The sequence below is a fragment of the Nyctereutes procyonoides genome, unplaced genomic scaffold, assembly GCF_905146905.1.
Source record: "Nyctereutes procyonoides isolate TBG_1078 unplaced genomic scaffold, NYPRO_anot_genome, whole genome shotgun sequence".
NCBI lineage: Eukaryota > Metazoa > Chordata > Mammalia > Carnivora > Canidae > Nyctereutes > Nyctereutes procyonoides.
The window spans coordinates 7,076,561-7,099,391 of NW_026575037.1; the positions used below are offsets into that span (position 1 = coordinate 7,076,561).

The following is a 22,831-nucleotide window of genomic DNA, read 5'->3' on the forward strand; positions in this document are numbered from 1 at the left end:
ATTAAAAGACAGGGGCACCTGGTTGGCTCAGTTGGGTAGCTGACTCTTGGTTTTGGCTTAGGTCATGATCTCAGGGTCCTGGAATTGATCCCTGAGTTGGGCTCCATACTCAGCTGGGGAGTCTGTGGAATCTCCCTCTCCCTTTGCTTGTGTGTGCTCTCTCTCCCTCAAATAAATAAATACATGTTTAAAAAAAAAAGGCTGACAATGGCAGGGTGGGCACATAAACAAGACCCAACTATAGGCTATCTATAAGAATTTCACTTCAAACTTGAAGATATGGTTTGACTCTAAGTAGAAGAGTAGAAAAAGTCCCTGGTTTGTTTGATATATTTCATTTGAAGCACTGGTGCTATTCTCTCAACCGCTCACTGCTCCCCAACTGCACAACTCATGAATCAGTACTCTGGATGCAGAAAGAGAGTAATGGACCTCCTTTGCAGCTGGGAAGCCTTGTGTTCACACAAACGCCCTCGCTTTCATGTGCTGAGAAGCCCTCTCTTGGCATTGGGCTATGACACCTTGTGGGAGAAATATTAGTGGTAAAGCCAAATTGACTCTCTTCAAAGCAACCAATCTTGGATCTTTTGCTGCAGTGGTGTGCTGGAACTTTTCTGCTGGACTCCTGAATGTCTACAAAATCTCTCTTATCCATTGGTAATTGTTTAAATTAGTGTTCTCCAGGGGCTCCTAGACTGTGATTGAGAGGAGCTGGTGCTAGTTCATGGGCTATTTCAGGATCTATACAGCAGAGCCAAGGTCTGTGTACCTGTTACTGTATATGTGGGTGGGTGAGACTCATTCCCAAGTCCTTTAGTGTATGGTGCTAGTTACAGAGTAAAAGCCAAATGGGGCTGTAGCCCAATTCTCCAGATTGTGGAGCTGTCTCTGTGTTTCTAGCCAGGACCACAGTTGGCAAATTGGCTGTCTAGGACCAGGCATGGGCAGGCCTGTCTTCTTCTTTTTTTAAAAGATTTTATTTTTTTAATTCATGAGAGAGAGGCAGAGACATAGGCAGAGGGAGAAGCAGGCTCCCTGCAGGGGAGCCCAATGTGGGACTCGATCCCAGGACTCTGAGATCACCCTGAGCCAAAGGCAGATGCTCAACCACTGAGCTACCCAGGTGGCTTCAGGCCTATCTTCTTAAAACAACTCTCTTTGTTCTTGAACTGCACTAGAGTTTCACGATCTCCTACTTGGATCCCACATCTCCCACAAAGGTACTTTTGTCTATAAATAGATGTCACCTCCTTGTTGGGGTGGATATGGTGAGGCATATTTTATCTACCATCTTGCTGACATCACTCATTCCTTGTGCTGTTGATGCTGGTAGGCTGGGTCCAGGGACCCAGAAGAAGTCCCACAGGACCAGCTAAGATCCTTGGCTTTGTGTAGGTTGGAAGTCAAACATGAGCCAGCAGGATGTGAAAGCAGAGTTTACTGAAGATATGGAGAGAGCAGTTACATTGTCTGGGAAATGAGTCTTGTATTTTTTGGGGTCTGGGATTTTTTTTTTTTAATTTATTTATGATAGTCACACACACAGAGAGAGAGAGAGGCAGAGACACAGGCAGAGGGAGAAGCAGGCTCCATGCACCGGGAGCCCGACGTGGGATTCGATCCCGGGTTTCCAGGATCGCGCCCTGGGCCAAAGGCAGGCGCCAAACCGCTGCGCCACCCAGGGATCCCGTTGTTTTTTTTTTTAATCGAGGATGGTGGTCTGGACTATGCATCTCCTCAGGCTTCCAGGAACTGGTTAGAACAAAAACGAGAGTCCAAGTATGATTCTTTGGAACCAGGAGGCCTTGGCGTCAAGAGGTCTAGCCCCAGTGGTCTCAAATATGCATGTGATAACACAATCGGGTCATTTTCACTTGGTCCTTTCTTAGATGTCATCTACTTTAGAGAAGTCATCAATTTCTTGTCCCTTACAAAGAGGACATATGCTATTTGCTTGACAAGATATGCATAAATTGGCATGGGGGTGCGGGACCTAGCAAGAATAGAAGCAGGAAAAGGAACAAAAACCAGATTTTTATAGAGGCCTTCAGGTTCCCTGTCTCACTATTTTTATTTCTTAACATTTTTTTGTTCTTTTTGTTTGGAATTTCTTGTTATTTGGCTTGATTTTCTGGGAAACATTTTCCTCATAATTCCATATATTTTCATGTTTTATTTTTTATTCAGACAGAGTGTTTTGGCTTTTTTTTCCTGCTAGTGACTTAATCACTTACAATTTTTTTTTTGACAACTACATGTTTAGTTTCCAAATGTCCATTTAAAAAAATCATCTTTATGCCAGTATGAATTACATACAATAAAACTCACACATATTGGCATGTAGGCCAATGATTTGTCAAACGCACACCTCTACGTAACCAGAAACCCAGTCAAGCAAGAGACAGTTTCCATCTTCTGACCTGTTCTATTCTCTTGTCATTCAGGCTTCCCCAGTAACACTACACCAGGCAGCTGATATTCTTGTTAATATAGATTAGCATTTCTTTTCTGCAGTTGTGTATCAATGGTTTTATAGAAATGGATTCTAAAATCTGGCTGCTTTATTTTAGCATAATGTCTGTGACATTCTTCTGTGCTGTTTCTTGTATCAGTAGCTCATTTCTTTCCATCATGGACTCCTATAGCATTATATGGATATAATTTGTTTATCCATTCTAATATGGGTGGACTTTTGGAGTATTTCCAGATTTGGGCAATTTTTTTCCAGGTTTAGGCACTTATGATTGAGTTATTTGTGAACATTCAAATTAAAGTCTTTGAATGACCATATATTTACCTAAATGATAAATACTTAAAGGAAAAACAGTTGAATACCTAAAAGGAAAATTGCTGGGTTATGTGCATAATTAAATCTGTAAGAGGCTGCCATGCTGAATTTCAAGTTAACTAACATTTTACTTTCCCATAAGCAGTGTATGAGAATTCCAGTTGACTCTCATCTTTATTAACAAACAGGATGGTCAAGTTTTAAATTTTAATCACTATCATGTACATATTATGGTATATCATTTTGCTTTAATTTTACTTTGCTGGGTGACTAATGTTGGCGAACACCTTTTCACCTGCTTTTTGCCATTGTTATATTTCCTTCTGTGAAACTTAATTTGTTACCAAATGAAGTAGGTAGTTTGTCTTATAATTCAGTTGTAATAGACACTTTGATATTTAAGAAACAATTCCTTTATCAAGTATGTGATTTGCAAATTTTTTTCACATTTTGTGTCTTATCTTTTGAGTTTCTAACAGTTTTATTTCCAGGAACATAGGGCTTAGCTTTCAATGAAATTCAAATTGACAGATTTTTTAATTATTTATTTTGTGCTCTACATAGGACATTTTTTCCCAGCTTCAAAGTTGCAAAGTTTTGTCATACTTTTTTTTCTGGAAAGTTTACATATGTACTTTTACATTCATGTCTATGATTGATTTCCAGGTATTTTGTATATGGAATAGGGTTCATCTTTTTTCTCATATGGATTTTCAGTTGTTTAGCACAATTTGTTGGAAATGGTATCCTTCTGCTCACTGGGTGACTTGTCATATTTGTCAGAAATCCACTGAATATAGATGTGTATGTGTTTTTGTCTACTTCTGGACTTTTTATTCTTTCCCACAAATTTATATATTTATCCATATATCATGATGCCCTGCCTTGATTTACTGTAGTGTGAGTGCTCCAATTTGTTCTTAATTGTGGAAGGTAGAATAATGGCCTCCCCAACAATGCCCATGTCCAATCACAAGGTACCTGTGATTATGGTACCTTACATGGAGAAAGGAACATTTCAGATATCATTAATGTTAAAGGCCTTGAAATGGAGAAGTTATTCTTGACTTTCTAAATGGGCTCAGGGTCATACCATATGGAAAAGAGGAGGGGGATGGGGAGAGTCAGAGCAAGAGAGACAGACAGACTGACAGAGACAGATGAGGTAGAAGAAGGATCAGAGAGGAAGTTGCTGACTTTAAAGATGGAGAAAGACACCATGAGCCAATAAATGCAAGAAGCCTCTAGAAGCTGGAAAAGATAAACAGATTCTTCCTTGGAGCCTCAAGAAAGGAACACAGTCCTGTAACACCTTGATTTAATTCAGTGACCTATCGATCAGATTTTGAACTGACAAAATTTTAAGAAGCAGATTAGTGTTGTTTAAGCCTGTAAGTATGTGGATTTTTTTTGTAACTGCAGTAGAAAATTCATACAGTAATTTTTTATGTATTTTTGGCTTTTCTAGCTGTTCTCCATTTTCTTTGAGTTTTAGTATTACCCCGTTAATTTCTACAGGAAGCCTGCCAGGATTTTCACTGGAACTCAGTGAATCTGTGTATCACTTTAGCAATAGTTGATTGTAAGAATATTTTTTCCTCTAATTTAAGAACTTGTTTTAGCTCTCCATTTACTTAGGTCTCCTTTAATTTTTCTCAGGAAGGTTATATAATTTTCACACTACAGGTCATGTACATATTTTGTTAAATCTTTCCTTTTGTGGCACAGGCTTTTCCTATTACTACTATTACAAATTTAAAGTTTTGATTTTCCACTTCCCATTATTATTGTATAAAAATACAACTTTATTTAATGTATTGACATTTTATCATGATCTTGCTTAATGTACTATTAGTTTGGTAGTATTTTTGTAGGTTCTCTAGGTTATTACATCAATTTTAGAGTTTCTGATGATTAAGAAGATTAACAGGACTCCACAGCCTAGATTTACATTAGGTTTTGTAAAGGTTAAGGACATGGCAGGAGAGTAGGGAAATTTGACCACTTACAGGTATAGCTATCCAGTATCATTCCTCAGGACATTCTTCACCTTTGGTTCCAAACCACCAAGATATATGAAAGGCATCTCATTTTCTTGGAGGCTAATACACAAATTTACAAAAGTCTCATATGTCCTTATATATTTAAAACTAGTTTGTGTGACCAGTTAAACCAGGTGTAAGCCACAAATCTATATATTCCTACAAAATGTAGACAAGCTTGTACAGGGTATCTCCAAGGGAATTTTGTACAGCAAATTATAAATCACTAGGTACCACCTCCCATGCTTATCATGGCCAGGGGTTAGCATTGAGATTCTAGGCACATCTGGAGATAACTATAGAGCAGTTTCATTCCACATGTAAAATAATCCTATCCTTACACCGTTCATCTTCCTGATTCTGGGTCAAGCTTTTTTACATACAAATTGCTCATGAATATTCTTTTTTTCCCCATGCATTTAAAATGACGTTTATAGAATAGAAAAAGCAAAGAGGCAAGCACTAATGACACATAGGTATTGCTTTCAAGAAACACTTGAATTTTAACAAATATTCAAGCATAAACATGTTTCTGGCTTTGACAACTCTCCTAGCTCCTTCCAGAATTGAAATTTGAACTTTGTGAAAGGTATTAGTAGAGTGATTTAATTTAATTGTAATTAATTTTACATTTCAAGATTTCTTGTTATGGAAGAGAAAATGTCTTACATAATAAACACATCAATCTTTTTAATTTAATTATCTATTTTTCTCTGGTATATATATATTATAACTACTAAGAAGTCTGGGATCTTAATCCACAAAATGCTATTCCAGTTTTCTAGAAAGAAGAACTATAAACCATAATGGCCTCTTTTATTACTAGCATACTATAATGTGTAAGTATAATTCAACTGAGAAAAATGTTCCTAAAATAAATTTTCAGAGGGTTTTAGTGATGAGAAAAAAAAGCTGTCTAGAAACATTGTTTTCACTTTTACTATTTTAAGACAACAATTTATCATGGGTCATTTTCGATTAATTTTGTGTAGTGTTTAATTCATTGATAAGGCTTTTTGTTCTAGGGATGGGATTTACTATGTTAGGTTGTTTATGAACTAACATGATGAATAAAATCTTCAATTCTGTTGTGAATTAGAAACTTGTGATATGCCAGTATTCGTGAACGCCAGACTCAAAAGTGGTGGCACTAGGTTTCAGCTCAATGACCAGCTGGACTTTGAATGCTATGATGGATATGAAAGCAGACATGGACGAAGCATGGGCTCTATAGTCTGCAGTAACAGTGGTTGGTCTGATATTCCCATGTGCTATGGTAGGTACTGTTTTATCAGGTATTCTTCTTTTTTTTTTTTTTAGAATTAAAAAAATCTGTAATTGTTGAACGATTATGTTGTACACCTCTGTTGTCAACTATCCTTAAATTGAAAACAAACAAACATCTTTTGTCCTCAACTAGCAGTTATTGGTTATCTGGAAATAAGGCTTGTAAAAGAAAGAGTGAGTTAAAAATGCTATCTGTTCCTTTTTAAAAATTTTTGAATTATCTGGAGATACTAAGGCACAATAATTAAAATCAAGGTGAATGCTTCTGATTTAATGTAAACTGAGAAGAAAAGGTGTTCTGAAGCCCAGAGAGAATACTCTATCTCTAACACATTAATTAGTGTTACTAATTAGTACATTGATGTGATGTTTCTGATGGGCCATGTACATCACAGATCTGTGATTAAAGTATAATTATTTTTGGTTTACTAAGTGAATGCCTTTAAATTATTTTAAACTTAGCTCTCCTCAATAACAGTTTCATTTCTTTTTTTTTTTTTAAAGATTTTATTTATTTATTCATGAGAGACACACACACACAGAGAGAGAGAGAGGCAGAGACATAGGCAGAGGGAGAAGCAGACTCCCCGTGGGGAGCCCAATGAGGGACTCTAACCCTAGACCCAGGGAAGGAAGAGGCTCAACTACTGAGCTGCCCAGGCATCCCAACAGTTTAGTTTCTTTCAACGTCCTCAGCTATTTTCCTCTCAAGTTTCTGCTTTCCCCCTCCTACCTTGAGAGTTCATTTTTGCAGGTCCCACGAGGAGCTCTTTATTTTCTGACTTTGACAAGTTCTGTGGACTATTGCATGAATCTCTTTGTTATTTGCCAAACAGCTGTCCAGGATTAGAAAGAGAGCTTGAATGTATGGGAAAATGAGTGGATGCCGAATGTGCAAAGCTTTGACAACAAAATAGTATTTGGGAAATATCTGGGTAAATGGATGTGGGAGAACTTTATGAGCCGAGGCTAGATGAGAGGCAAAGGAAAGATTATTTAGTTTATATCAGGGCATCAGCATGTAGATTAGCTTTATCATTAATAAAGAACCATGAAAGTGTCTTTAAGGAAATTTGATTTGAAATTTGAACTTCTGAAAGTTGTTTTATCCCCCCCCCCCTTCTTGTACACTATACTTATGGTAGGCAAGAAAAAAATTCAGGAGTCTTTGTAGGATGAGAAAGGTGGGGATTGCATGGGGGTGATGGCTGAGTGGATGCAGAGCAGAGGACAGATTTGGGGTATATTTTGGTGGTAGAAAGGACAGAAAATATTACTAACTGTGTGTGTGAGAAAGAGTAAGATGACAAGGATTCATGTTTTATTTGATTTTTTTTTCAAGTAATCAGGTAAATATCAGGGCCTTTCTGTGAAATGATGCTGGCAGGAGGAGGGGACTTTGGGGGGAATATCACAAGTTCTGACTTGGACACATTATGGCTGAGCTGTCGCAGACAATACAAGTTGAATATGTAACCTACAGAGTTGGTAAGATGGGTCTAGCCAGGAGATATACATTTGGGATTATCACCATATAAATAATGATGTCAAGGACACCCGGATGGCTTAGCAGTTGACCATCTGCCTTTGGCTCAGGGTGTCACGTTGGGGTCCAGAGATGAAGTCCCCCATCAGGCTGCCTGTGAGGAACCTGCTTCTCCCTCTGCCTGTGTCTCTGCCTCTCTCTCTGTCTCTGTCTCTCATGAATAAATAAATAAAATCTTTAAAAAAATAATGATATTAAATTGGAAAAGTATATAGAATGACAAGAACAGAGAGCTCAGGACTGAGCCCTGAAGCATTCTAACATTTAAGTGTTTGACAGAAGAGCAATAGGTAGCAAAGTCCACAGAAAAAAAGGAGGATGTGGAAATTGGGAGGAAAGAATGTAGGAATGAATGTCATAGATATGGAGAGAAGAAAATGACTAAAGGAAGAGAAAATACGCCAGAATGATTAAGGGTGGAGCCTATGGGTCAGCCTGGATGGGCTCTCATTCTAATTCCACTACTTGCTAAGCATGTCTTAGGGCAACATATCAAGCCTAGTCGAAGCTTTGTTGATTCCTCTTTATCCATAAAATGCTTTAAAATGTACAATATACAATTGTTCTAATATTTCAAAAGGTTGCTTTGGTTGTAGACAAAATAAATCAATATGTCTTTCTAGAAGACTGAGTATGAGAAATTTGGCTACGTAGAGGCCAACAATGGAAGGAATACATGGTGCAGAACTTAAACAGAGTTTCCTGAAGAAAAATGATCACTAAGAACTTCAGTACAGCATGTGGTCATAACTCTTTCAAGATGTTCATGTGAACATGTGGGATAGAAGGTGCATAATATTGCCACAGGAAATCATATGCCAAAGGGAAGATTCTTTTTTTTTTTTTTAAAGATGGAGGACATTAGAGCCAAGCAAATGCTAAATAGGATATGATAGAGACTGAATGTGCGAGGTAGACATTTCCCTGTGGGGGTGGAGGGAAAGGGAACCAGAGCGCTGTGGAAGTACGAGGTTTCCTTGGCAACTCAGCCACTTCTGACTTTGTAACAGGAAGAAGGAAGGAAAACAGATGTGTAAATCTCATGCTGGAGAGAAGCAGGAGCCGAATAGAAAAGGTGTACAATGGAGACTTTGAGAAAGGGGCACACAGTGAGTTTATTATTGGGATGAGATAGACTTGCTTACAAGTGTCTTGGTCCTAGTTAAAGTTGATCAATTCAGACTGTCAATGAACACCTATTTATGAGCTAGAAATAGGCCAGGAGAGAATGGTGAAACCCACAGACATGGCTCTACCTTTTGGGAACTCTCATTCCAATATGAAAAAACCCCAGTGAGTTAAGCCAAATAATGAATTGGATGATAAAAAAAAAACATTTTAAGTCTATTTTATACACAACTGTGTTCAAGGAAACAAAAGAAGCCAAGAACTTAGGAAATGGCAGAGTGGATGGAGGGCTCTATTTTATATAAGATGGCATATGCGCAAAGAAAAGCTGAAAAGCCTTCACAATAGAGATGAGGGTCTGTGCAACAGCTGAAAAAGAACTTGAGCTGTTTAAAAAAAATCCAAAGATCAAAACGCTTGGAGTCTGGATTGTCAGGGGGAGAGAGATGTAAGTTATATTGGAAGTGTAGGCAAGCAGTGCATCATGAAGAGATTGGATTTTATTTTAATTAAAAAGGAAGGCTCTTAAGATGATCATGAATTTCTTTTCTGAGTCAGGTTTTATGAATTCAGAAGCTTTTACAATTTTGAGGGGCCTTCTTTAAAAAAGAATTCAAATTATATATATATTATATATATATATCATGAATATATATTTATTCATTATATATATATCATGAATATATAATTCCCAAAAGTCTTTCCAATGTCACTGCATGTCAGAAAAATGGGATGGAGTAGGAGCTGAGGTGACAGGGATAGTGGTAAAAACTGATGTGGCCCATAAGGCTTTTGTTGCAGATTTGATAAAACTTATGACTTTGTGAATGCATTGGTAGGGATTGACCTGCATGATAAGGTCTCCAAAAGTTGAACGAACAAATGACAGTTTAGTTTCAAATAACTTCTCTTGACCATGTAGCAGAAAATTGCACAAAGTTTGGCTCATATCTGAGTTTATTGTCCTGGGCATTCTCTCCTTTGGGGAGAGATTTCCAAAGAATTATTGTTGGGTGCCTGGGTGTCTTAGTCAGTTAAATGTCTGACTTCTGCTCAAGTCCTCATCTCAGGGTGGTAGGGATTGACCTTGTGTTGGGCTCCATGCTCAGAGTACCTCTCCCTCTGCTTCTCCCCCTGCTCTCTCACTCAAATAAATAAGTAAATAAATAAATAAAATATAAAAAAGAATTATGTTTCCAACACACATGTTTCCAGCAATCTTAAATAAATGTACACTTAAAAAAATTTGAACTAGCATTTCCAAGTATCAGTGCCTGGATTTATCATTTTGACTTTTGAATAAAGACAGATATCTCTAATTCAGGGTGTGCCCATTCAAACTCTTCTTTATATTACATTTTAAAAGTCATTATCTGGGGTGCCTGGGTGACTCAGCTGATTAGCATCTGCCTTCAGTTCAGGTCAGGCTACCTAGGTCCTGGGATCAAGCCCTGCATTCAGCTCACCCTCAGTGGGGAGCCTGCTTTTCCCTCTGCCTGCTGTTCCCCATGCTTGTGCTCTCTCTTGCTCAAATAAATAAGTAAAATCTTAAAAAAAATAGTCATTATCTTTATATGAATAGAATAATTGGAAAATAGCCAATAGCTAAGATTTGTATTTATTATTATTATTTGGTGTTATTAGGGCAGCATTTTTCACAACCTGATGAGATGAAATAAGCACAAAGTATATAAACAAAGAGACAAACAAATAAAAGAATTGCTACATAGAAGATTGGAATAGAATTTTAGGAGAGAATCCCTGAAGTTCTCAAGTGTGACCTTCTAATCTAAGCTACAAAACTCAACATTAAAACAAAAGCAAATTTGCAAAGTTATTTTTTGTGGCATTACTTTTAAAAATGGTTATCTTACATCTAATTTTATGATTATGTGTTAATACTTCTAGATAGTATGAATACTCTTTTTAGTATGATTCTAATTTTTAAATTTCAATTTTTAATCTTATAAATTAATTAGCAAGATAGGATTTCTAATAAGAAAAATTCAGTTTTTGGGATCCCTGGGTGGCGCAGCGGTTTGGCGCCTGCCTTTGGCCCAGGGCGCGATCCTGGAGACCCGGGATCGAGTCCCACGTCAGGCTCCCGGTGCATGGAGCCTGCCTCTCCCTCTGCCTATGTCTCTGCCTCTCTCTCTCTCTGTGTGTGACTATCATAAATAAATAAAAATTAAAAAAAAAAAAGAAATCTCTTTAAAAAAAAAAAGAAAAATTCAGTTTTTGATGGTACTTAGCAATGTCTCAAATATCACAAATTTTAAGGAATAGTTTTACACCTTTCTAATTTGAATCAGAACAATTTTTTATTAAAAAACAATTTATTAATAGTTACTATAATTATAGTATAATAAGAATAGATAGTTGTATATTGCATAAATATTCACGACACTAGAATATGTGGATTTGAACACATTTCTTCATTTTGTTTTGTGTTTCTGTAAGTTTGATTTCTTCACTTATAAAGTATCGTGTAAGCCTTTTAAGTTTTTCTCTAGCTAAAATACATTAGGAATGTTTCTCTTTAGAGTTCTAGGTCCCCAATTATATTAAACAAAAATGCCAAATTTTTACTTAAATGTTTAGTTTAAAAATTATAGCACTAGTTTTTTTTTAATGTAAGACAATGATTTTCTTTTTTGAGAGAATAAAAAAATATAACATTAAATTTTATCAATGTAAGTGATAAAATCAGATCCAGTATAGGGACACTGACTTTACAAATAAATTTTTAGGACACATTTATTGCTGTTTAATGCCTTACTATTTCTCAGAATCCTGTATGGATTTAGAGGGTATATAAAATCTAATATGTAACAGCTTTCAAAGAAGATAAATTCTTCAGATAGATTCTGAAGCCCGTCTGTATATGCAATACCTTGCCCCTCATTACTACATGACACATGTAAAATTGATTTTGGCAATTATTAATTATGTATTCTTATTAAATTTTACTTTTTTTTTTTAGAAAGCAACTGCAGGATTCCCCAAATAGAAAAATACTTAATTGTTGACCCCAAGAAAGACAAATATAAAGTTGGAGATGTGTTGAAATTCTCCTGCAGAGGATTAACAAGAGTTGGACCAGATTCAGTTCAGTGTTACTACTTTGGATGGTCCCCTAATTTTCCAACATGTAAAGGTGAGTGTTTATCCTACAATTGCTGAAGTAAGAGTTAGAATTTTGGATAGCAACCTTTTTCCCCTCCTCTTAATTTTCTGTTGGCTTCCAGTGTATCTATAACCGAATGCATTAAGCCAGAGATATACCTCATGAAGGACGTGTGCTGGGTAGTAGATACTTCAGGTTTCCTTATTTAAGAAATTAACCTCCAATTGTTTACTGAAATATGTGGTGGAAGTATCCACAGGTGTTTATAGGGTGTCTGACATTGGAGAGATATTTGTTACTTTTCTTTTTGCCTATAATTCTGCCATTAGTATTGGACCTTTTTAATAGCACTGGCCTAAACTCATTTCATTGATTGTGTCTAAACAATATTAAGCAACTTTTGGTCAATTCAAACACATGTATGGCTTAATCAGTTAAAATATGTTGATCAAGTGCTTGTCTCTTATCTCAAATGATGATACTTAAATTTTTTTTGATGAAATGTTGCCTGCAATATGAATATTAATACACTTGTACAGCCATATTTACTAATTGGTTTTAATACATCTTTAGAATATCTAGATCATTAGATATATTTTTTTGCTACTTTTCCCATTTGTCTGAACTACACTTTCAAAACTAAAGTCAGGGCTTTACTGAGGTTTTTAATCCACCCTTGAAGTTTCTTATGTTTATAGGATTGTAAGGTAGTTAGAAAATATTTTTTGTGTGTTTAATTTTTTTATGTGTCACATCTAAGACGTTTTGTTAATATCAGCTCACAAAGATGTTCTCTTATGTTTTCTAAAGTTTTAGGTTTTACATTTAGGTGTGTTTTTAGTTAATTTTTGTAATTGCGATATAAGTATGAGATGTAATACTTATTACACAGCTCTGATTTGATATGTATATGTATATCCAATTGTTCTACATCATTCGTAGAAAAAAACAATCATTTTCCCCTGAATTGCCTTTTGTAGCTTTGTCAAAAATCAATTGTTGATAATAGATATCTGTGAGTCTATTTCTGAACTCCATTCTGGTTTTTTTTTTCCCCATTAATCTTAATGCCCAAACCCAGCTTCTTAATTACTGTGGCTGTGTAATAAGTATTGAAATCACATCATGTTAGTCCTTCAAACTTCTTCTTTTTCGTTTTTTAAGCTATTCTAGGTTCTTTGCATGTCCATGTGACTATTAGAATCAGTTTGTCAATTTCTACAAAAAAACCTGCAGCGATTTTGATTGGGGTAATACTGGATCTATAAATCATTGGGGAAAATTGATATCTTAACAGTATCAAATCTTTGGATCTATATTTCTTCTTTTATTTGGGCCTTTAGTTTATAATGTTTTCTAATTTTCAGTTTATCAGTTTTGCACATCTTTAGCCAGATTTATGTATTGAAATGTATTTTCAAGGCTGGAATATACTTCTAATAGGCTAGTTCAATATAAGTAATAGAACTGGGAAATGAATTTGTTGTAAACATCATTTTTTTGTTGCTTAAGAATGCTATAATAAATTATGTAATGAATAATAAATTGATTAAAAAAATCTCTCCATTTTGGTGGATTTTAAGTTATAAAATAGACACTGTTACCACAATTTACACAGTATTTCTACTGTAGAGCTAGTAAAATCGTGTGGTACACCTCCTCAACTCACCAATGGGGCAGTTAATGAAACAAAGAAAGAAAAATATGAACACGACGAAGTGGTGGACTATGTTTGCAACCTTGGATTTTTGATGAAGGGTCCTAATAAAATTCAGTGTGTGGATGGAATATGGACAACCTTGCCTCTATGTATTGGTAATGTATAAAAATCATGAATCTTCACACTTGATTAAATCAGTACTTTTTGTTTGTATTCATATAACCACATAAATTGTATTTTAAAGATAAACACGTTTTTGTGAAATTTTTACAGAGGCCAGGACATGTGGAAATACACCTGGACTTGCTTATGGCTATGCTCTTGGGTCTTCTGCCCCTCCCTATCACCATGGAGATTCGCTGCAGTTCAATTGCAAAGAAACATTTACATTGACTGGATACAGATCAGTTACATGTGTTGGAGGAAAGTGGACCCAACTTCCTCAGTGTGTTGGTGAGAATAGCATTTCTTGATATACGCAAGCCTAACAATATTTTTGAAATTTAGAGATTGTGGAGATGTCAGGTCTTATAAAGAATTCAAACATTTGTGGTTTATAGTTCACTATGTATCTGCAGAGGAAAAATATAAACTAGCAATTGAATTTAGGAATCTTTCTGTTCCTGATGTTAACATCGTTTATAAGTGTGAAGCTAGGGCAGCCCTGATGGCCCAGCGGTTTGGTGCCGCCTTCAGCCCGGGGTGTGATCCTGGAGACGGGGAATCAAGTTCCACACCGGGGTCCCTGCATGGAGCCTGCTTTTCCCTCTGCCTGTCTCTCTGCCTCTCTCTCTCTCTCTCTCTCTCTCTCTCTCTCTCTCTCTCTGTCTGTCATGAATAAATAAATAAAATCTTAAAAAAAATGTGAAGCTAAATCTTACTTGCAGATATATATATATATATATATATATATATATATATATATATATGATTAACACATGAGTCCTAATTACCAGGAAAATATAACTATCTTTGCATAAATACCATTTTTGTTTTTATATGGCACTCCTTCTTTCAGGCCCTGGGAAACAAAGAAATGAAGTTGAGAAAATACCCATTTGCTCCACTTCCATATGAGTCTTGCCTCTCTCAAAGCTTCTAACGATGATTCCTCAGCCTGTTTCAAATGCAGCAAAAAGAAGTCCATGTGCTGGAGGGTGGGTGGGTAGCAGTCAGTAGTAGTGGAGGGAGGCAGCTGAAGGTGGCCCAGGGAAAAAAATTTCTGATTCTCTAAAATCATCCCTTCCTTCAAGGCCCAACATGGAGAACCTTGGGGACTCTCTTTCACTTTTCCCTTTAATGAGTTTTTTTCCAAGAGTTTTTCTGGGTTCTACATTCAGAGAGAGCCCTGGATGTCCAGTCTTATTTGTTCATCTGATTTCTAGACATTTATTAATCCCAGGAGAAGCTAGAGCTTAGACTCAGTCTCTCCATGAGAGCAGCGATTTCTACCCAATACTCAGAAGACTTGCTGACACAGGAGATATTTGATAGAGGTTTGTTAAATAGATCAATACATTTTGTTGCTTAGGAACCCATTTTTGCTAAACACATTCCTGACAAAGGGATTTCCAGGACCAAACCTCAGTTTTGTGTTCTATCCCTCCAAATGATCTCACCTCATTTCTTTCATATGGAGGGAAAAACCCAAGGTAGTCTTAGGTATGACAACTCTTAGCTTTTCATTATAACTTATGCCAAAACATCTGCTTTGGTGACTGCTTTCCCCTGCTGTGATTTTGCTTTCTTAATGTGAATCCTCTACCTATACTAAATTTAATAGAACCTTTTCAACTATCTTAGGTTTAATTCAATTTTTCCCTCTCAATGTTTACTTTGACCTCCACTCTTTCTTTCATTCTTCTCCATATGTTTATTTTCTTCTAATAAAGAAATCCTTTCAAGGATTGAACATGACAACCACCACCACCAGCCCTCCTGACTGTAGATCTTCCTTCCATTACCTTCCCTTGAAGAATACCTTGTTTTATCTTCTTCAGCACTTTGGAACAATTCTAAAAATAGGACCAAGCCTTGGACCTCTAGTTTGTTTTGACTTCACTCTGTTCATCCTCACTGGACTCTGCTTTTTAAACCATTAACAGATACTGGCAAAGACCTACAAAGAGATTCTATCCACTTCTAAAAGGGCTCCCATTTTTATTGAATTATTAAAATAGGTAGCTATATGAAAAGCTTCTATAGTCCATGCATAACATATTGAAACAAGCAAAAATTTATTATTATGGCATCATAATATTATTGGATTATAAGATGATCAGGTAAAAAATAGCTTCTCAAAGATTCTAAGAGTATATACAGAAAACAGTTCATGCCTTTAAACAATCAATTTCTTTTTTGGGTGTATTTTAATTTATATATATATTTATAGTTGACATATAGTATTATGTTAGTTTTAGGTGTACAAGGTAAGGATTTGATATTTGTATACACGGTGAAATGATCGTGGTAAGTCTAGTTAGCATCCATTACCATACATAGTTACATCATTTTCTTGTGATGATAACTTTCAAGATCTACTTTTTTTTTTGAAAGAGAGAGCGAGAGAAAGCATGCATGCAAGCAGGAATGGGGGAGGGACTGAGGGAGAGGGAGAGAGACAATCTTGAGCAGGCTCCATGCCCAGCATGGAGCCCAAGGCAGAGCTAGAGCTCATAACCCTGAGATCATAACCTGAGCAGAAATCAAGAGTCAGACACTTAACCAACTGAGCTACCCAAGCACCCCTCAAGATCTACTTTCTTAGTAACTTAAAATTATACAGCAAAGTATGTTAACTATAGTCATTATGCTGTATATTACATCCCCATGATGTATTTATTTTATAACTGGAAGTTTGTATCTTGACTCCCTTCACCCATTTCACCCACCTGCACCCCCATCTCTGGTATTTACCTATTTATTCTTTGTATCCATTAGCTTTTGTTTTGTTTTGTTTTAGATTTCACATATAAGTAAATGATATGGTATTTATCTTTTTTTTATTTTTTAGGAACCTCCATACAGTTTTCCAAAGCGGCTGTACCAATTTATATTCCCACCAGCAGTGCACAAGGGATTCCTTTTCTCCACATCCTCATCAACATTGTTATTTCTTGTTTTTTTTGATAATAGTCACAGATGTGAAGTATTCTCTCATTGTGTGGTTTTGATTTGCATTTCCCTGATGATTAGGGATGTTGAACATCTTTTCATGTATCTGTTGGCTGTCTGTATGTCTTCTCTGGAGATACGCCTCTTCAGAGCTCCTGGGTGCCTCAGTTGGTTAAGCATCTGACTCTTGATTTCAGCTCAGGTCATGATCTCAGGGTTGTGAGATTGAGCCCAGCATCAGGCCATGAGCTGGGCATGGAGCTTGCTTAGGATCCTCTAGTTACCCCATCCCCTCAGCCCCGTCTCCTCCAGCAAACTTCAGTTTGTTTCCTATGATTAAGAGTCTCTTACAGTTGTCTTTCTCTTTGATTTCATCTTGTTTTATTTTTCCTCCCTTCCTCTATGGTCCTCTGTTTTGTTTCTTAAATTCCACATGAGTGAGATCATATGATAATTGTCTCTCTCTAATGGACTTACTTTGCTTAGCATTATACCTTTAGTTCCATTCACATTGTTGCAAATGGCAAGATTTCATTTTTTTTGATGGCTGAGTAGTATTCCAGTGTGTGTGTGTGTAACACCTGTTCTTTACCCATTCATCTGTTGATGGACATCTGGGCTCTTTCCATAGTTTGACTATTGTGGACATTGCTGCTATAAACATCGGGGTGCGGGTGCCCCTTCGAATCATTACATTTGTGTCTTTGGGGTAAGTCCCTAGTAGTGCAATTGCTGGGTCATAGGGTAGCTCTATTTTCAACTTTTTGAGGAACCTCCATAGTGTTTTCCAGAGTGACTGCACAAGTTTGCATTCCCACCAGCAGTTTACAAGGGTTCCCCTTTCTCCACATCCTCACCAACATCTGTCATTTCCTGACTTGTTAATTTAAGCCATTCTGACTGGTGTGAGGGAGGTATCTCATTGTGGTTTTGGTTTGTATTTCCCTGATACTGAGTGATATGGAGTTTTTTTTCTCATGTGTCTGTTGGCCATTTGTATGTGTTCTTTGAAGAAATGCCTCTTTGTGTCGTCTGCCCATTTCTTGATTGGATTATTTGTTCTTTGGGTGTTGAGTTTGATAAATTCTTTATAGATTTTGGATATTAGCCCTTTATCTGACAAGACATTTGTAAATATCTTCTCCCATTCTGTCCATTGTCTTTGGTTTTGTCAACTGTTTGCTTTGTAAAAGCTTTTTATCTTGATCAAGTCCCAGTAGTTCATTCTTGCATTTGTTTCTCTTGCTTTTGGAGATGTGTCTAGCCAGAAGTTGTTGCAGCTGAGGTGAAAGAGGTTGCTGCCTGTGTTCTCCTCTAGGATTTTGATGGATTCCTGTCTCACAATTAGGTCTTGCATCCGTTTTGAGTTTGTGTATGGTGTAAGGAAATGGCCCAGTTTCATCCTTCTGCATGTATCTTCTGTTTTTGTGCTAGTGCCATGCTATCTTGATGATTACAGCCTTGTAACAGAGCTTGAAGTCTGGAATTGTGATGCAACCAGCTTTCTTTTATTTTCCAACATTCCTTTAGTTATTTGGGGACTTTTCTGGTTCCATATAAGTTTTGGGATTATTTGTTCCAGCTCTCTATAGCTATTTTTAATGTAGTAGCTGTTTTGATTTTTAAAATTAGTTTTTTCAAGGGAATGTTTTAATTTTACAGCAACAAATGACAGTGGGAAGTGTAAATTATCACAGTTATCTGGCTATGAGGTGGTTGAATTTGATCATAACACCAACATAAGTTACAAATGTAGTGGAAGATCAGAGCACAAACACTCAATCTGCATCAATGGAAGATGGGATCCTGAAGTAGCCTGCACAGGTAATCTTTCATAACGTGTTCAAGAATTTATTTGATTTCTTTCTAGCTTATAAAAAATGATCTTTGTGTCTTAAAAAATCAGCTATTTGTTATTACAAATAATTTTCAATCTGGAAGGCAATTTAAAAATAACCAAAACACTGTTTCCAAATATTGATTGTATCATGTATATTAGTCAGCTATGTAACAAACCACCTAGAAACTTGGCTTTAAGTTAACATCTGGGCAGTAGATGTACTCATTACTATTGGAACACCATTGCTTTTAAGTCCTTTTATTATACACAAATGTGCCTATGCCTATACTTATGCCTGTAATTAGTGTGTATCTATGTATCTATCTATATATCCACTTATGTATCTACACGTGTTTGTATGCATGTATCTCTCTAATCATCTATTAATTTATGTGTTTGTGTATATTGAAGGCTCTGCATCCTATTAAACGCTACCAATTCCAATTGAATAGTACAGGCATTACTCCAGTTTTCCACTTTTCACATTTTGTATCTCTCTTCTTTCTCTGTAGGACACCTTATATCACTATCCTCAATATTTTAACCAATTTTCTCAAGCCTAGAATACATAGAAAGTAGTGTCATACCAGTACAAAAACCCAATCTACTATCAACAATTCAACATATTTTTAGTTTTTTTAAAAAAGGAAATAAATATTTGCATGCAATGAAGCATACATACATGCTCTATATTAACTCTAGAAGCTTTATAGATGTAGCATTTATATTTAGGTATATCATCCATCTTATATTTTTGAGTTTGATGTAAAAGAGGGTTTGATTTAAAAATATTTCTATAGATACAAGTTCTAGCAATATGTGTGGAAAAGACTTTGACATCAAAATCTGTCACCTATGTAAGTATTGATCTATTTCTAGACTATCAGCCCATGTATCCATTTATCTATCTCTATTCCTGCCACATTACCTTGGTAACCATAGCTTTACAATAAGTCTTGAAGTCTGATTTGTATTCTTCAATTATGTTCTTGCTATTCAAAATTGTTTAGTTATTCTGATCTTTTCACTTCCATAAAAATTTCAGAGAAATGAAATGGGTAGTTAATATTAGAAATAACAGAAAATACTTTCCATAAAATGACTGATATTATACATTGAAATCTATGGGATACAGCAAAAGCAAAGTTATCTATAGCTTTAAACCATGCATTATTAAACAAGGAGCATAATAAAAGCAATAGGAATTACCATCTAGAATTGAGAAAAGAACATGCACCCAAAGAACTTGGAAGGAATGAACAATTAAAGCATAAATTGTTATAACAAGCTAAAAAAAGCATAAACATCTGGTTTACAGAATAATAAAACTTTTAGAGAAATTTGGTAAATACATTAACCTCTGGCAAGACTTATCAAGTGGAAGTACAAGTTTATATTATTAGGACAAAAAATGGTTAAATATCAGACACAGAAGAGAATACATTGAAAAAAATCTGCTAAGATACTTAAATATAACAAAAAATATTTTTAAAATATTTTATTTATTTGAGAGAGAGAGAGCAAAAGCATGGGGGGGCGGACTAAAGAGGGGGAGGGGTAGAAGGAGAGAAGCAGACTCCCTGATGAGCAGGGACCCTGACTTGGGGCTCGATCCCAGGACCCTGGGGTCATGACTTAAGCCGAAGACAGGTGCTTAACTGACTCAGTCACTCAGGTACCCCAAGGAAACATATTTTTTTTTTTTTTTTTTTTTTTATTTTTTTTAAATTTTTTTTTTATTTATTTATGATAGTCACACACACAGAGAGAGAGAGAGAGGCAGAGACACAGGCAGAGGGAGAAGCAGGCTCCATGCACCGGGAGCCTGACGTGGGATTCGATCCCGGGTCTCCAGGATCGCGCCCTGGGCCAAAGGCAGGCGCTAAACCGCTGCGCCACCCAGGGATCCCAGGAAACATATTTTTGATGCAATATAGTAGCATGAATGAAGTTTACTCAAATATTTCCCTGAATTGAATATAAAATGTAGACAACTGAAAGGATTTGAAAGATTTCCAAGTGTATACTCACAGAAAACTTTTTAAAAAATATTTTTATGATTTTGTTTATTTATGAGAGACACACAGAGAGACAGAGACATAGACAGAGGGAGAAGCAGGCTCCCTGTAGGGAGCCTGAAATGGGACTTGATCCAGGACCCCAGGATCATGACCTGAGCCAAAGGCAAACACTCAACAACTGAGCCACCCAGGTACCCCTCACAGAAAACTTTTTTTAAAAAAGATTTTATTTATTTATTCATGAGAGACAAGAGAGAGAGAGACAGAGAGATAGAGGGAGAAGCAGGCTCCTCATAGGGAGCCCGATGCGGGACTCAGTCCCTAGACCGAGATCATACCCTGAGCCAAAGACAGATGCTTAACCTCTGAGCCACCCAGTTGCCTCTCACAGAAAGCTTTTAATGAAATAAGGATATGGTGTTACAGGAGAAAGCAAAATCAAGAAATCGTAGAGAGATCCAAAAGTTTCCAGGTCTAGTCATCAAGAGTCTTCTCTCAGTTGAACAGGACCCGCTTTGCCTTCTAATTATTGACTGTCCTGATATATCTGGGGTGTCAGTTTTACTCTCAGTTGAACAGGACCCGCTTTGCCTTCTAATTATTGACTGTCCTGATATATCTGGGGTGTCAGTTTTATAGGAGTTCAGACAGTGGTTTACAGAGAGGTCTTTTATATCCCACTGGTTGTGTAACTAAAGGGCAGGCTGTCTAATCCATTAAACTGTTCATTAGTCTAAATATCTTTAAACAGCATGGGCAAGCTAGTGAATGGTACCTCCAGGGGAGCTTTGGATTTTAAGCAATGCATTAAGTCACTAGTGAACATATGTCATTCTTATCTGGGTCAAGAATTTGTATCAAATCAATTGATCATTAACTAAATGTAACTCTTCCTGTAGCTTAATGATCCTGCTTTGGTAGACTATCTTATGATAGTTGAGATTTTTTTTTTAAGATTTCATTTATTTATTCATGAGAGACACACACACACAGAGACAGAGACATAGGCAAAGGGAGAAGCAGGCTCCCTGCAAGGAGCCCAATGTGGGACTCGATCCTGGGTCCTAAGATCATGCCCTGAGCTAAGGCAGACACTTAACCCCTGAGCCACTCAGGCTTTAATCCAGTCCCAACCCATTTGATTATGGATATCTGTAAAAAAGATCTTGATATCAATCTTTATTTAATGCCTGATACTGAGTAATTCAGCTAGAACATCCTAATGGTTAGAAAGAATTAAGAGATTTTATATAAACTATTCAAGATTGATCACAGAAAGAATAAAAGGAGGAAAGTACAAAGAAACCCGTGAGAATAAGCCAAACATGATATACTGTACAAGCTGAAGAGTATGACATATTTGTTTAAATTTTATTTATTTATTTATTTATTTATTTATTTATTTATTTATTTATTTATTTATTTGAGAGAGAGAGAGAGAGAGATAGGTAGAGGGAGAAGCAGGCTCCATGCAGGGAGCCCAGGTCTCCAGGATCAGGCCCTGGGTTGAATGTGGCGATAAACCACCGAGCCACCTGGGCTGCCCGAGTATCACATATTAAAATCCAGAACATGCCCTTATTATTTGATCATTTATGATTACATCACTTTGAGTTTTCTGTTTAATTATCCCTTTGATATTTTTAACTTATGGTTTTTAATCAAGAAATCTAATTTGAATATTTTTAGAGCTACAAACACAGTCATGTCCACCACCACCTCAGATTCCCAATGCTCAAGATATGACAACCACAGTGAATTACCAGGATGGAGGAAAAATATCCATTCTCTGTCAAGAAGATTATGTAATTCAGGATTCAGAAGAAGTTGTGTGTAAAGGTGGAAGATGGCATCAATACCACCCTGTGTTGGTCAGTAATGCAGTGTTTGCTTTATGATGTCCTTTCAAATGAAGTTAACACTCCCATGTGCTTTCTGTAATTGAACAAGAGGAAGCCTTTCTCTATATTCCACTTTATCTTGAAACAGTGAATTACAATCTAGGTCCAAATATCAATCAGCATTCTTTCACTGCTTCTGTGAAATGAACATGGACAAGAACTTTGAGTTCCTATGTAGACATGAGATAAAATTTCCTTTTATGCCTATTTTGCTCCTTATGATGAGCAAGACAAGAAGGAGGGGTATATTGAACAAGACATTACGTTAGTAGCATCCATATTATGGAGATGTATATCCTTGCAGGTTTCAAATATTTCAGTTTTAAATTATTTAATTTGTTTAAATTGTCCTTATTTTAAAATCTCAAGTGATATTT

At 36.3% G+C, this 22,831-nt stretch overlaps 1 protein-coding gene across 1 annotated transcript in view; it reads left to right on the forward strand.

Moving 5' to 3' along the window:
• LOC129505787 (complement factor H-like) overlaps positions 1-22,831 on the forward strand; it is a 69,230-nt gene that overhangs the window by 42,096 nt on the left and 4,303 nt on the right. Inside the window, exons 2-7 of the mRNA XM_055319026.1 lie at positions 5,930-6,106; positions 11,775-11,948; positions 13,551-13,738; positions 13,854-14,031; positions 18,355-18,516; positions 22,243-22,428. Coding sequence (XP_055175001.1) covers positions 5,930-6,106; positions 11,775-11,948; positions 13,551-13,738; positions 13,854-14,031; positions 18,355-18,516; positions 22,243-22,428 — 1,065 coding nt within the window. The remainder of the gene's footprint in view (positions 1-5,929; positions 6,107-11,774; positions 11,949-13,550; positions 13,739-13,853; positions 14,032-18,354; positions 18,517-22,242; positions 22,429-22,831) is intronic.